Source organism: Strongylocentrotus purpuratus, unplaced genomic scaffold (assembly GCF_000002235.5).
Source record: "Strongylocentrotus purpuratus isolate Spur 01 unplaced genomic scaffold, Spur_5.0 spur5_scaffold_9, whole genome shotgun sequence".
Classification (NCBI taxonomy): Eukaryota; Metazoa; Echinodermata; class Echinoidea; order Camarodonta; family Strongylocentrotidae; genus Strongylocentrotus; species Strongylocentrotus purpuratus.
Genome location: NW_022145615.1, coordinates 4,010,528 through 4,025,231, shown reverse-complemented (window position 1 = coordinate 4,025,231; position 14,704 = coordinate 4,010,528). Strand labels below are relative to the sequence as shown.

The following is a 14,704-nucleotide window of genomic DNA, read 5'->3' as shown; positions in this document are numbered from 1 at the left end:
ATGACAACGCAATACTTCTTACCAGGTGAGGTCAATCCCATTCAGGCTAATAAGTATGGATGAAGCAGAACAAATATTAGTTAATTACACATCCGACTATTTTTAATCCTTTTTCTTTTTGTGTTCTTTTTTTGTTCTTTCTCTCCCTCTATAATATATTATAGTATTAATGACTACGCCTCGGGCAATAGCACAATTGTAACTTCCCTTGAGCGTATAAAAACAACTATTTCTCGAATAATAAAGAAGTCAATAATACTTTTATATGCCGAAAAAAAGTCAACTTATGACACCACCTTGGCCTTTCTCTAGTTTATATGCACGGTTGTTTTTTATAAGTGTATCTTTGAGAGTATAGACTAGATCTAGATTCTAGTCTAAGCAAGATATTTTTACAATTTTTGGGGTGGGCCGGCCCTGTGGGGAATATGGAGAAAAATCTGCACTTTCATATGACACCTCACTTATTGAGTATCACCTTTAGGATCACAACAGATAGAGGTTTGAATCTCGAATTGAAAGAAAAAAACTTGACTTATTTTGCATGGTCGCACAATGCACGTAGACTGCATAGAGACTGCATCGCGTGCAATCTCTATGGGAAGAATTAGCACACAACATCGGGCGCGCGATCAGACACCCTGACTACTACTAGATCTAAGCATTTTCAGCAACTAAACGAACATGTTTATGGATAATTTCACGTACCCTTTTTGTTGTGCTTGCTGTCAGCGAGTCTTGCATTTGATAAGTTGGAATCTTGGGAGAGTTTCTCAAGCCATTTTTGTCTTGTTTGGAATTGTCTTGTCTTGTATGAAAATACCGACCAATTCTTCGCACACGTACGGTATCCTCGATCGCTCAAACCATTTCACCAAGACTGAACTATTTTTCCGGTAACCATGGTAACTGGGATTTTAGAACCATTTTTTAAGAACTATTTTCCCGGTAACCATGGTTACTGGGATTTTAGAACTATTTTTTAAAACTATTAAATGGGTTTGGAATTTTACCGGGAATTTTACAGGAATAGTTAAAGTTTATGAATGCAATTTCGACCAATCGGATGGCTGGATTTCTTAAGTGAGGTATATAAATATATTTATTGATTCTCTTTAGTGATTCTCTTTATGTTTCTGACACTTTACAGTTTCTTGCCTCATTCTTTTTCACCCTACGTACATCACCCTTTCTCCTTTTGTCTAGTTACCCTCTTCTAATCGTGAATGAAACATATAAAAATTCAATTGTTGTCCGAACAGTTTCAAGTAACTAGAGATTACATACAACTTCAAATTTATATTCATTTTTGGATAATGATCTTATTCAGTTTTATATGTAATTTAGAAAAAAAGTTTAAATGGTTCAATGATAAATTTATAATCATTGAATTTTCTTTGAAGGAAGGACCTGTGCCGGGGTTCTGATATCTGCTTCACGTTGGGGTTGGCCCACGTGTCTGGCATGGGTAATAGGAAGCGAAGCTGTAGCATCAACGAAGACAACGGCCTTGCTGTTGGGTTCACCGTGGCGCACGAGATGGGACACAAGTAAGAATAAGCGTAAATCAGTGTCATATCTATAGCCGAATGACTTCCGGGGCAAGCAATATATTTGGACCCCCTGCTCAAATTTATCAATTAAAAATACGAACCAGTCGGGAAGCAAAGCGATGTTATTTTTGTTCTGAATTTTGAACCCGTTAAATCCTCAATTTATGGAGTACCATATAACAGGATCCAGAAGAAACACATGCGAGAGAGTATCGTGACCAAACTTCAGAAATCGTTGGCACGTGAGACTTTAACAAAATATGATAAGGCATTTCGGCATTGACTGGAGGTGCATATATTTTTTAATGACCCTGAAATTTATTGGTTTTCTTTCCCTTTCTCTTTCTCTCTTTGTCTACTTTGTGCGCCTTTCAAGTACCACCCTTGGCACTTCCCCCGCCTCTGCACTCCCTAAATACACCTCGGGTTAAAACCATCTTACACTGTACGAGTCGACTAAGATCAGATTGTGAACGAAATCACAATATAATCAAACATTAAAAGTGTAGGCATGTTAACTATTCCTGATTTCAACTTAATACTTGCCATGATTTCAGTCTGCAGGTAATTAGTTTTAGAGGGAGAAGCCTCAATTATTAAGATCACGGTTCTATCAAAAGTACATGCTCTCAACCGTCATGATTTTGTAATCAGTATTTTGAGGTAACGTCGGTAACGAAAAAAAAAAAAAACTTCACGGAAATGTGTTATGGTTTACCCTTATATAGCTTTGGCATGCAGCACGACGGCATTGATAACCCATGCTCGTTTGACGATGACCCGAGTGGCCCATATGTGATGTCTTCACGGGTTCCTAGTGGTCTTACACCCACAGCATGGTCCTCCTGCAGTAGAGAATACATCACTCGTTTCCTAGAGTAAGTACAAATACGGCGGCAGCGGTAGGATCATGAGGCCATTTTGGTTTTTATATTTAGACATCAAATCAATTATGGACAGCGGTCCGTAATTGTGACGTCTTCTCGGGTTCCCAGTGGTCCAACACCAATTACATGGTTTACTGTACCAGTGAGTACATTTCAGTAAGAAGAAATAATGTTGGCAACAGTGGGATTGTGGCCATTCGGACTTAAGATTGATTCAAATTGAATCAGATTATATATGGATAGGTCCATTCTTAATGTCTTCCAGGTCTTTTTAGTGGTCTTACATCCACTTTATTGTTTACCTGTACCAGAGAGTACAGTAGAGTAAATAGAATTATGGTTGGAGCGATGGAAATATAAGGCCTATCAGGTGCATATGTGATATCCGCATACATCTATAGTGGTCTTACCCATGATCTACCGGCAGCAAGGAGTAGCTCACTTTATATTTAGAGTACATTGGCGACAGCGGTGGGATCGAAGGAAAGTCGGACTTATGAACGGCTTGACAGAAGAACGTTTTTATCTGTAAAACAATGAATATACGAGTTAGAGATTGCTTTACCTAAAAATTCCCAATATTTAAAACAAAGCTATGGCATTTAGAATACCAAATTACTCACATTTCTTGCAAAAAGATGATTTTGTTAATTAGTGATTGGAATTTGTTCTGAATCATGTCGTGAAAATTCAATATTATTTGCACGTATAATTATGATTTCTGCAGTAGTGGACGGGGTAGCTGCCTGGAGGATACGCCTTCATCAACACCTTACAAATATCCGAAGGTTCTACCGGGTGTCATGTACTCGGCAGACCATCAATGTCGTCTACAGTACGGACCGAATGCAACTGCCAGTCCCATGTTTGAAGTAAGAATCTTTGCAATTATCTTTACTTTAATCACAAAGACGAGGAAAAATTTCAACTACCACTCTGTGATGGATAAATAAGAGGAGCGAGGCAGACAAATAATCAAGAAGTCGATCGGTTTTGGAATATTTGAAAAAAATTGGGCAGGGATTATAAAAAATAAATCTTTAGCTTTTTGTCAAGTATTTTAGCGAGAAATTCCAATGTATTGGATAATGTTTAAAATTGAGTTCATGAGCATGACTACAGCATTTTCCATTGATTTAATACCCCAACAATCTTAAGCGTTATTTCTACTTTAAATCATGTCTCTCCTTTTATTTGAAATCTTTCTTTTCCTTCTTCACTAATTCTCTCCTCACTTCATTCCTTTCTTTGTCTATATGTATCTATCTTTTAACTTTCCTTGTTTATTTTCCAACTTTCATTTTCATCTCTTTCTATAAACTCTAATTGCTTATACTCCATCACTCCACTCCGCTGAGTCCAGTCTGATCTCTGTACTACCCTGTGGTGTAGCGTAGGAGTCATGAAGAGATCACGCATGACAGCAGCTGCACAGGGTTCTCGGTGTGGGAAAGACAAGGTTAGTACCGTTAAAAAAAATAAAGGGTCACCTTCAAACATCTAGTGGTGTAATCTCACACAATAAGGCCCGAAGTCACAAAGGAAGGTTGTCGTAGGGGGTAGTTGTCGTAGGGGGAGTTGTCCAGAGGGTATTCATCCTAGAGGGTGGTTGTCCTAGGGGATAGTTGACTGGGGGTGGTTATCCGGGGGATTGATGTCCAGGGGTAGGTGCCCTAGAACCCCTAGCTAGATATTTAATAGGGGCCTCCAGAAATGTCTAAGCCATGGGGAGCTTAGAACAGTTTCTCCACGGGCTGTCAGATATTTCGGCTTGAGGCCCCGTTGATAAGTGTTCTGAGGGCCGGTTATAGGTTGAGTTGGCCTGGTTACAACGGAATTCTCCAACCGAATTTCAGTTCCAGTCCGTCCCTGCATGAATGCTTCATTAATTGTAATATACTTTGGATTCATAATGCTATGCTAGATCTTGCAATAACTAATGCAAATTTATAAAACAAAGGTGAGGTCAGTAGATATAGGGTCGTCCCCCAAAATTGATAAAGAGAGTAAGAACAATATGATTTTAAAAATCCGTTATTGAAAACTCGAGTACATGTCACATTCACAAACAGTCTCAACCGATTTGATCCTGAAATCCCTACCTCGACCTGCCGTCATAGTTACAAATGCTTGGTTTGGCTTGTTTTATTCACGGCCTAAAAACATTCCATTCACAAATATAGACATAAACGAATATTTATATAAAAAGAATATGACTGAATTGCTTTCTTCAAAGTCATTAATGCAATGGCCTAGATCCTGTCAGGGCCAAGGACATTATGTATGATTGTTGTTAAAGATATCTCTTATTTGATTGTGTTCAGTGGTGTATATCTGGAGAGTGTATCGACATCGATGAACATCCCGTGGTCATCGATGGCGGATGGGGTCCATGGAGCGAGTACTCTGAGTGTTCCCTGACGTGTGGACGGGCCGTCAAGTCTAAAGAGAGACACTGTAACAACCCAAGGTATTCTTTTCTGACTTTTCGGATTGCCATCTCCATTATCTTATAAGATTTTGAAGTACATGTATTACGGTTTATAGCTTCGAAAGAAATATCACGATGGAGTAGAGGTGGTCAGAATTCATGTGCTCTTGACAGAGCTCCAATGATTGATGTACAAACTTTCTATGTGCAACCTGCTGAAGATTATAATGCAGCTACACAATTTTAGATATCGCTGGGTTACGGTCGTAATCTGATCAGTGGTCGTAGCTTAGATCGTAACATGAGCTTACTATACTTCGTGCAGTAATGTTCGTGCTGTAGAGAAACTGATCGGCAAACTAAAATACAGCTCCAATGGGCGTTTTGAACGAAATCTTCGTCCAGGGCGCCTAGAGGATAATGACCATGTCATATTCCTGCGGATCGGTGTTCCTTCACTATTAAACACAAATGCGGCGACAGCCAGCGAGTCCCCAGTCGAATCATTCCGGATAAAGTTTTACGAATACTAACTCAGAGAAATTAATCTTTTTTTGTTTTACCATTGCTCCTATAGTCCATCTCATGGAAGAAGATACTGTGTTGGTGAGAGAAAGAAGTATACCATGTGTAAGCTTCAGGTACGTATAGTATTAACTTAAATCGACTAATTTTGAAAAACAACTATAGATGGAAGCATGACAAAATATAGGGTTCAGAAACATCGAATTATGTACCTTGGTCCTAGATAAGACGTTCATTCATTCAGGCAGTAATGTAATCAATCGGTGCAGAGAAGGGCAAGTACAAGGTTTTGATCATTTGTTGCCCTGTACGTCACCAAGTGCTATAAAGTTCTGAACATAATTATACTGACTTCAAATGTATCTGGTCTGATTAAAGCTCTAGTATTGCTATTACGACAATGATCATATGTTCTAACATCTTATATCATCTGGTCTGTGACGTACGGGACACACTATAGCTTGGACTTACACTATTATGATACAGATGGAAAATATTTATGTTATAGTTGCAATGTTTAGATATGTATCAGTGGTAGAACCAATGGGATGGAGCACCTCTCAGATGTCTCATAGTTGTGACATGAACATTTCGTATAAGGGGATTAACAATTAATAGGACCCCTGGTTGCTAATGTTCGTTTTCTATTTCTTGTTGTAATTATACATATGTTTTGTGTATTCAATGTCACTTACAAATAAAAAACACTCTTCGAAATCATGGATTTGCCGGTACGGGTACAACGGTGCCTTCACCAGTTGTCGCTCGCCTCTTTATATAATTATTACAAATATAATAGACATCAAATGGTTTCATCCTTATCTCGACTTTCAAAGTAAAACATGAATGTGGCTTTGATTCCGTGAAATATAAGTCATTGTTGCTTTTATTTTTTCTAGGATTGCGTTCATGAATCTGTGAGTGTTCGTGCCATGCAGTGTAGCACCTATGATACAATCCAATCGAATGGTACCCAACTCGCATGGATTCCAGTCGATGTCGAAGGTGCGTGGCGTAGTGGTTCATTCACTTCAAAGTTGATGGTTCGAATCCTACCCCCCAGGGATGGTTTGAGACTAAAATTCGGTTGGGAAATTTTGATGCGACCAGCCCATTCACTTTTCCTTCAAAGAAGCTTGGGGCCTACTAACTGTGTCTAATACCACAAGTCAACTGGCTATAAAACTGAGTGGCTCATGGCAAAAATTTCACCTCAAATTCCTTTCACTCATAATGGCCCCTGAACATCAGCACAATGTCCCTTGGCCAGGGTTAATCTACATTTCCACTGTTAGACAAAGGTGTAATAAGTGGGGACTTTTCTTGGGAAATATAGATATTGATTTTTTTAAGGGGGGGGGGGGGGGGAGGTGATGTGACCGAGTGGCTTGAATCATGAAACAAGTGTGGAGAATTCCTCTTTAAAATGTAGTAGAAGTATCTTCTACACGGAATGTATGAAAATATGTAATTTTACTTTCGCCCTTTTCTTCCTATTCTGACAGTGTGTCTTTCTGTATATATCTTTGTATTTTCACTCTTTTCTTATAGGCTAATATATATGATAAACAATCAATTTCTCTCGTTCTATTTTTTGTAGATAAACCTTGTGAATTGTTTTGCAGACGTCGTGATCAAGCATTGATAAAGAAGAAGTCAGTTCACGTGACCAATGGAACTCCCTGTACTCGCTTCTCACGTGATATCTGCATTGACGGTATATGTCAGGTATGGGTTCCTTTTTTCGAAGGTTCGTAGTTCCGAAAGTTCATTAATTCGAAGGTTAATATCCCCCCAAAACACAAACAAACGAGATAGGGTTCATAATACCGAAGCCCTGTATCGTTTTTCGGAAATACTTACCTTCGAAATTATGAACCAAATCTAATATTCGGAAGAATGAACCTTCGGAATAATGAACCCTTGTTTATTTTCGGAATTATGAATAATAAATGGAATACATCGAACAGAAGATATAGAAGGGGGGGGGGTGCATCAAAGGTACTTGTCCCCGTCCTAATACATGAAAACTACTTTTACAATAATTTCATTTTATGTTAATGGAGAATATATTTAAACTTGCAGTATCTCTGTATTTAAGTATTGTATGAAGCTCATATTTTGAATATAGCATAGCCATATGGTACCCCAATCATACTGAAGAACAAATATATTTTTTAGTGATTGGTACCTTTTAAAAATACGCTTTTCCCCCAGATGGTTGGTTGTGATAATGTTGTCAGCTCAGGGGCGGTGGAGGACCGATGCGGTGTATGCCGCGGGGATGGGTCATCCTGCCTTACAATTCAGGATAGTTTCAACACGAAGTATGGACGAGGTTTGTACGATTCGCTTTATCTAACCAAATTATTCAAATGGAACGATTCATACATCTATGTCTCATTTTTGTTATATTGCATACAATGTATGATTACTTACATTTTATTTGAACAACGCGATGGCAACTTCTTATGAAAAATAAACCTTAGACAGTTTCACTGACCTTGTACGTCGACTACATTGCAAAGACGTAATATGTAATCTGTACATGATTTCTATGAAATATACAATAGGGCATTGAATTTGCCCCTTGATTGAATTTTTTTTTTCGAATGTAGTTGCCATCGGGTTTTTGTGAGTGGCTCCTTACTGTACAATAGGAATGTTTTAGAATTGAGAACAGCCATTTTATTAGGAGAAGACTTTAATTCATTTTATCCAAGCAATAATTTCATCACCAGAAAAAAAAAAAAAAAAAAAAAAAAATCACCAACAAAATAATTATTATATTAACCCTCAATGCAAGGGTTAAGGGTTCCATTTATCCACTTTTGCCACTCTCCACCCAGGTGTAATCAGGTACCTGGCAATGCTGGGGTAATATGAATTGCAGGGTTCCACATGAAGAGCAGTATTAATAATGATGTTGCTACCCTGGGTAAATAAGACCCCAATTATAATTGTAGTTTATATTATTGTAGGTTATGTGGAAATCACCGTCATCCCTGCCGGTGCTAGGAACATCGTGTTGGATGAATTGGTCTCTTCCCAAAACTACCTGGCCATTAGCAATGCATCAGGACATGACCTGCTAAACATGGATTGGTATATTGATTGGAGCGGGGAGTATCAGGCCGCAGGGACCATTATCAGCTACGAGAGGATAGACAACAAAGAACGAGTGGAGATACTAGGTCCCATCAGCGAACCGCTGCACATCTATGTAAATAGGGGCTTCACTGGAATATCTTTCATGGGATTGTGTTTCATAATAATCATAATAATCGGAAGGGATTTTCTGATATATTATATCAACAAAAAATGACATAGATTATTAACAAGCAACGATAATAGCAATACTAAACAAAACAAACAAACTCACTTTTTGAAATTTGTTAAGTAGTTTTGAAATGTGCATTTACGAGACAAAAAAGAAAAGAAAAGGTTTCTAGAACCATTTTTGAATAGGCAAATATACCATGGATTTGACATACCCCATCAGTAATATATGTACCCGCCTGACAGGTTGAAAAGAAATATCTCTGTCGGTTAAACTGGTTTTGGAGTATCAAAAAAAAAAATTATACTTGTATGATTTATTGGGGTAGATGTGCTGATCAACTGTTTTATAGTTTGCTTTGTCATTGAGTTTTAAAACAATAACATATTTTTTGTCAGGTATTGATTTCAATAATATATACCCATTGTCCCATTAAATTGTTAAACACATCATGTACGTCGTATCAGAAAATATGTGATAATATTTTCCCTCTCTCCTTTTTCAGCTCATATTTCAACGAGCTCAGAACCCTGGCATAACATACAAGTATACCATGCCGAGAGAAGGAAACCAGACTGCTGTCATGCCGCAGTTCTTCTCCTGGGTCTTTACCGATTGGTCCCCGTGTTCTGCATCCTGTGGCATTGGTTAGTTGTCCTTATCCCTTGTAGCTACATGTATGTTCTGTGAAAGCTTTATAGTGCTAACGAACCGGCAAATTAGGCAGATTCAAAAACAACGAAACGAGGAGAGATTATCAGAATTCTCGTTATTTCTTGAGACGAAAAAATGAAAAGAATCTTGCCAATGCAGTTGATTATTTTGTTGGAAAAGGACAGCCAAAAAGTATTCATCAAGTCCTTGACTGGAGCTTCTCTAAAGAGGAGGCAAGGGAACATGATCAGTTTTTCAGTTGGTCTCGAGGAACATCTTAGGAAGTCAAAGTTATTAATTTAAGACTGGTATCACGCGTTTTGGTCCTTAGTACTGGTTGATTTCACGACGTTCTGGCATTGCTATCTCTTCTTCATTATCCTCATAATTTGATCTGATGAGAAATTTATTTCGTCTTCATTTCGTCTTCTCGATGGCATTCTTCCATAAAGGGTTTTTATCATATATATATGTCCTGTGGTTCGTACAGACTTGGACCCTGTTTCATAAAACTTCTTATATGTAACAAATGTTAAACCTCAATGACGAATTTGCTCTCAGCCAATCAAATACAATGATTTCAGTAACTTACAATGTTTATTGTTCTCGTTTCTATGTTTCAAGAAAACAGGGCCCCGGTTATTCACATTTTGGACTGACCATTGATGTCACCATTAAAGCAGTAGCGACTTAGGGTCGAAATCTGGTTATCTGGTTATTGTATAGGCAAACCAAAAACCCGATCAGTAGACTAACTTGGTTTTAAATACATTGATTCACGTCGTACGATGGTCCAAACCTAACTCTTTAATTTATTGAAAAACAATTATGCATTATTGTTGTAAGTTTTTTTTAAAAATTTTGAATGAATTTTTGTGTTTTTTATTGCGATATCAGGTTATCAGCGTTCGAGTGTGATCTGCAAAGAGTTGATAGCCGGACTGGTTGATGACCGATACTGTGAAGGCATAAAACCAGACGACATGCAGCAGACTTGCAATGAACAACAGTGCCCTGCCACGTGAGTTTGTTTTTCACCCAGTAGAATCATGCAGCAAAATCTTTCATTTTCTCCAGCCATTGAATAAAATCTGCATTCCATTTAGCGTGAAGGCGAGGCTACGTCCATGTGAGGCCCTTCGGCCTATACAATGTTGCAGTCAGTAATATTTCTTGTTCCCACCATATTTTATCTGCGGATGACATTTTTAATAATCTCCAAACACTATGGATGACAAAAATTGTATGCCTTGTCTTCCTGGACAAAGTTTTGTTTTGGAAGATCAAGTTATGAAACTTATCACTTGATTCCTTTTGTTAGTACTCAAAAAGCCTCTGATGATTTGTGTAACATACATAAATTTCAAAATTGCACTGAAGTTATAAAAAGACATGTCAGGTTCGCACAGAATAGTTCTTGACCAATTCGTGTTGCTACAGATGGTGGGAAGGGCCTTGGCAACACTGCACAGGAAGCTGTGGAGAGGAGGGGCACAGACAGCGATGCGTCTTCTGCATACGTGGTTCCACCAACGGCGAACAGACTGTCCTCGATGACGTCGACTGCCTTAGTCAGGACCAAGAGAAACCCGTCACTGAGACCACATGTGCGGTTAACCTGCACTGTGAATCCAATGACAACTGGCAGACAGGAGAATGGTCGCAGGTAAGCGCGTGCAGATGTTCGTCATACAGAACTGTGCGATATGGTATTGGAGGAATAATACTGTTAATTCAATTTGATCTAACGTGAGTAGTCAACATGTCGACAGCTTTTGACTATTGCTCTTGAATATAGGCATAATGACATAAACAGGGAGGATAAACACAGGAAATACATTTGGAAACGAAGGATTTTACTGCAAATTGCTCGAATAAACTGTTATTATATAAGGTTATGGAGTAGATTCGATATTTTTCTAAAAGGTTTTGTGATCTACCACTATACCCCTACTAAATGTTCATAATATAAATACCATACCATACATGAGAATGATTTATTCCTATATATTTCCCTTAAAGTGTTCCGTTTCGTGTGGCAGTGGGTGGCATACCAGGTCTGTTATCTGCACGAACGTCATCAAACCTTGCGATGTTGCAGGAAAGCCCAGCGACAGGAGACCATGCTTCTTAGATCAATGCCCTAGGAGACAAGACTTCTACAACGCTATGCCGGAGGCTCCTGAAAGCCGCTCCTACGCGGACAATTCTTCACTAGAACACTCATCAGCGAGCGTGTCCGCTAGCAGTGACTACCCAGCGAATTTCGGCGAGTGGGAGAAGAAGATTGCCATCCAGAAACACGAATCGGCGGCTAATAGCACAAAGCTGCACCCGCCTGTGCCATCTGAAGAAGCGCCTCATAAACCTAACTACGAATTGAACATTACTACCCATGACATTGATGTCATAGAAAAAGAGCGCAAGGATTCTACAATAAACCAACTTCCTGTTGTGCCGGATTCTCCGTATGTAAATTTTATCTTATTCCCATCTGCCCTGAACGACAAGCATCCACCGGCTTCAGATACTGCTACTCGTCTGCAACATCAGTCTCAAGAGCCTTCGTTTTGGTGGTCAAAACAACCGTGGCAGCCGGTAGGTTCCGACCTTAATAGCTTTCTTTATTTGTAATTCTAAGCATTTTGACAGGGGCTTTCATGAACATAGACACGGTGTCAGAGCTCGACAAGTGATGGTAATGCCGCAGAGCATGAAACTTGTATTTAAGCCTTTTTTTTTAGTACAAGGTGGATAATATTTGTATAGGAAAGAGAAACTAATATGATGTGAAATGATACCTTAAATGTCGACAATATATGTCGATATAACTAACACTGAATAAACATCTAACATTGAATGTACTACATAAATTGTAAATTTTATTTCGGAAGGGTGGAATGAGTGGCCCATTCCTCACCTTTCCACAACTTTGTTGGTCCTATGTCAAGCGTTTCACCAAGCTGTAGGTTAACAAACAATGTGATAGCTAAATGGGGGGGGGGGGGGGGGGTATTTTTCCCACTTCTACATTCCTCTGATGCCCACGCATCATGTCATTATCATCTCAATTTCTTTCACAGTGCTCTGTAACTTGTGGCGATGGTATCCAACAACGAATAGTGGAGTGTGTTGATAGAATCACCGGCCAGAGGACACCAGGATGCTCCCAAGAAAATCAACCCGTTTCATTGCAGTCTTGTAACTTGGGCATTTGTCCTCGAGGTATTATTAACAATGCATATGACTGTTACAATCATATATTAACTGCTCTAGTTGCTTACTAACAAGCATTTATGCTTTCTTAGCAGTCAGGTAAAATAACCTCCACTACCACTACAACTACCCTAATCATTGATAACCAAATTGTAATCAAAATAAGAGAAGACGGAGAAACGGCGTTCTCATTGACGGCGCACTCGTCAACCATCGTCAGTGACCTGCATTCAACCACTCACCAACAAACTAGGTGACGTTGCAGTTTTCTTCTCTACTGCTCCCAAACTCTGGAAAAGGCTCCCACCTAACTTAAATAATCACCAACTTTAGAAAAATTCACAGAGTTTGAAGCCATATCTATTCTGAAACCATTGCCCCGTTACACAAAACTTACCATCGATGGTAATTTTGCAATTAATGGTAACTACCATAGAAACCTTGATTTTGATTGGCTGTGGAGTCCCGTTACCATGGTAGTTGACATTGATGGCAAAGTTACCATCAATGGCAAGTTTTATGCAACGGGGTCCATATGCATTCATTGAACTCACACTGTCACTGCTTAGTAATTTTTATATATTTTTACTCGAACGCTGACCCAGGGATGACATATCTTGACGCTTTGTTTCCAGTGATAAAAAAGCGAAATAATAAATACCATCTATTACTCTTGTTATTAATTAAATGTTTTTGTGCATAAGGTCTTGTGAATATTACAATTTTTGATATATACTTTTTTATTTTCTGTTAACAGTTTGCAGGAATACACTCAGCACCACCATGTGTTTGATGATCGTCCAATCAGGAAGCTGCTCTCAAACACACTTTCGTGAAAGATGCTGCAGAACCTGCACCGAAGTCAGATAGCGTTTCCTTTTGCACATGTAATCTGTAGAACTTTGGACAGTACTGAATGTTATATGTCTCCATCCGCGTATAGTTAGATAAAAGCGTAAATATAAAAACGGCGGCTGAGGAATTTGATGAAGTGTGTAAATGAGTAACAGAGCCAAGACCTTTTGCGAAACATTATTTTCAGATTTGTAAATTATTTGTATGTTTAATCGTTACCCGTTCAAAATTTAGATTTGTTTATATATACTGTTCTTGAGAATTTTTGTTATATATTATACTGTTACAATGCCGCTGTACTGATTTCTTGTGTGTAGTTACAAGGTTTTCGCGAGATACCCCCCCCCCCCACAATAATCACATACACACACAGACACACGAACACGCGCACGCACACGAACACGCACGCCACAGCCGCCCACACACACACGCAACCACACGCTCTTCCACACACAGAAAAATCTGTTTAGATGATAGAAAATCATAATCCATACTAATTTACTGTATGATTTTGTATGGTCGCATGTTCGTATTGTTTTAGGAGGCAATTGATTGGAATTTATAGACCTTTAAATTTTGCCTTTTATGTGATTCTTGAGTATAATGTACACGTGAAGATAAGTTATATATGATTGAATTAAAAAATATCTACTGTTTCAAAAACCTTAAACTTTGTGTTTGTTATTTTGTATAAACAAAATAAATTGTCTATGCTATTCTTATTGAATGAAAAAAGTGGATCAACACGTAAACTAAACCATTAGAAACTTCATGATCATAAAACAGAATTAATTTTAACACCCACACTTACACGCACATCCACACTCTTACATGTTCATATACAGTACATGTATATTAATGTAATGATGTATGTTACATAACTTTATTCTTTAGCCTTTCCAACTTTTAAACCGCTGGTGTAAATAACGCCCTTTTTGAATACATAATTTTAGACTAAAAGGGCAACCCAACCAACCTTTGTAAAAAGTTCATTCAGGAAAAAAAGGGAAAACAAATGAGTGAAAGTTTGTAGTAAATCGAACGAATAATAAGAAAGTTATTAATGTTTGAAATATGAGATCACTAAATCTTAACGAATCTCAAATTGGCAATTTGGTCAGTTGGTTGTGACCTAGCCATGGATAACCCAGTTTGTCGTGTACAAAAATATTCATTTTTATTTTCTCTTGTGCCCTCTCTTTTGGGGGCATTACTCAGAATATATTATGGATATCATATTGTTATAGGTACTCTAAAAAGAAAAGGCCCTCGTTATTCATGCATTTTGAAGAAAAGCAACAAG

At 38.3% G+C, this 14,704-nt stretch overlaps 1 protein-coding gene across 1 annotated transcript; it reads left to right on the top strand.

The window, feature by feature from the left end:
- Nucleotides 1-13,769, top strand: LOC115920662 (A disintegrin and metalloproteinase with thrombospondin motifs 7-like). Its single transcript, XM_030977001.1, has 17 exons — nucleotides 1-53; nucleotides 1,404-1,550; nucleotides 2,282-2,431; nucleotides 3,168-3,312; nucleotides 3,804-3,899; nucleotides 4,765-4,910; nucleotides 5,449-5,512; nucleotides 6,296-6,401; nucleotides 6,997-7,124; nucleotides 7,614-7,734; nucleotides 8,378-8,619; nucleotides 9,182-9,323; nucleotides 10,228-10,351; nucleotides 10,771-10,996; nucleotides 11,353-11,928; nucleotides 12,414-12,555; nucleotides 13,304-13,769. The coding sequence occupies exons 1-17, from the start codon at nucleotides 1-3 to the stop codon at nucleotides 13,414-13,416; spliced, it is 2,721 nt and encodes a 906-aa protein (XP_030832861.1). The 3' UTR covers nucleotides 13,417-13,769.
- Nucleotides 13,770-14,704: the final 935 nt, after the last annotated feature.

What these genes read in the sequence shown, in the direction of transcription:
- LOC115920662 (XM_030977001.1), top strand. Translation starts at nt 1, where the DNA reads ATGACAACGCAATACTTCTTACCAGGTGAGGTCAATCCCATTCAGGCT. An exon ending in GCGCACGAGATGGGACACAA is followed by an intron (nt 1,551 to 2,281) that starts GTAAGAATAAGC and finishes ACCCTTATATAG; the next exon opens with CTTTGGCATGCAGCACGACG. An exon ending in GATTCCAGTCGATGTCGAAG is followed by an intron (nt 6,402 to 6,996) that starts GTGCGTGGCGTA and finishes TATTTTTTGTAG; the next exon opens with ATAAACCTTGTGAATTGTTT.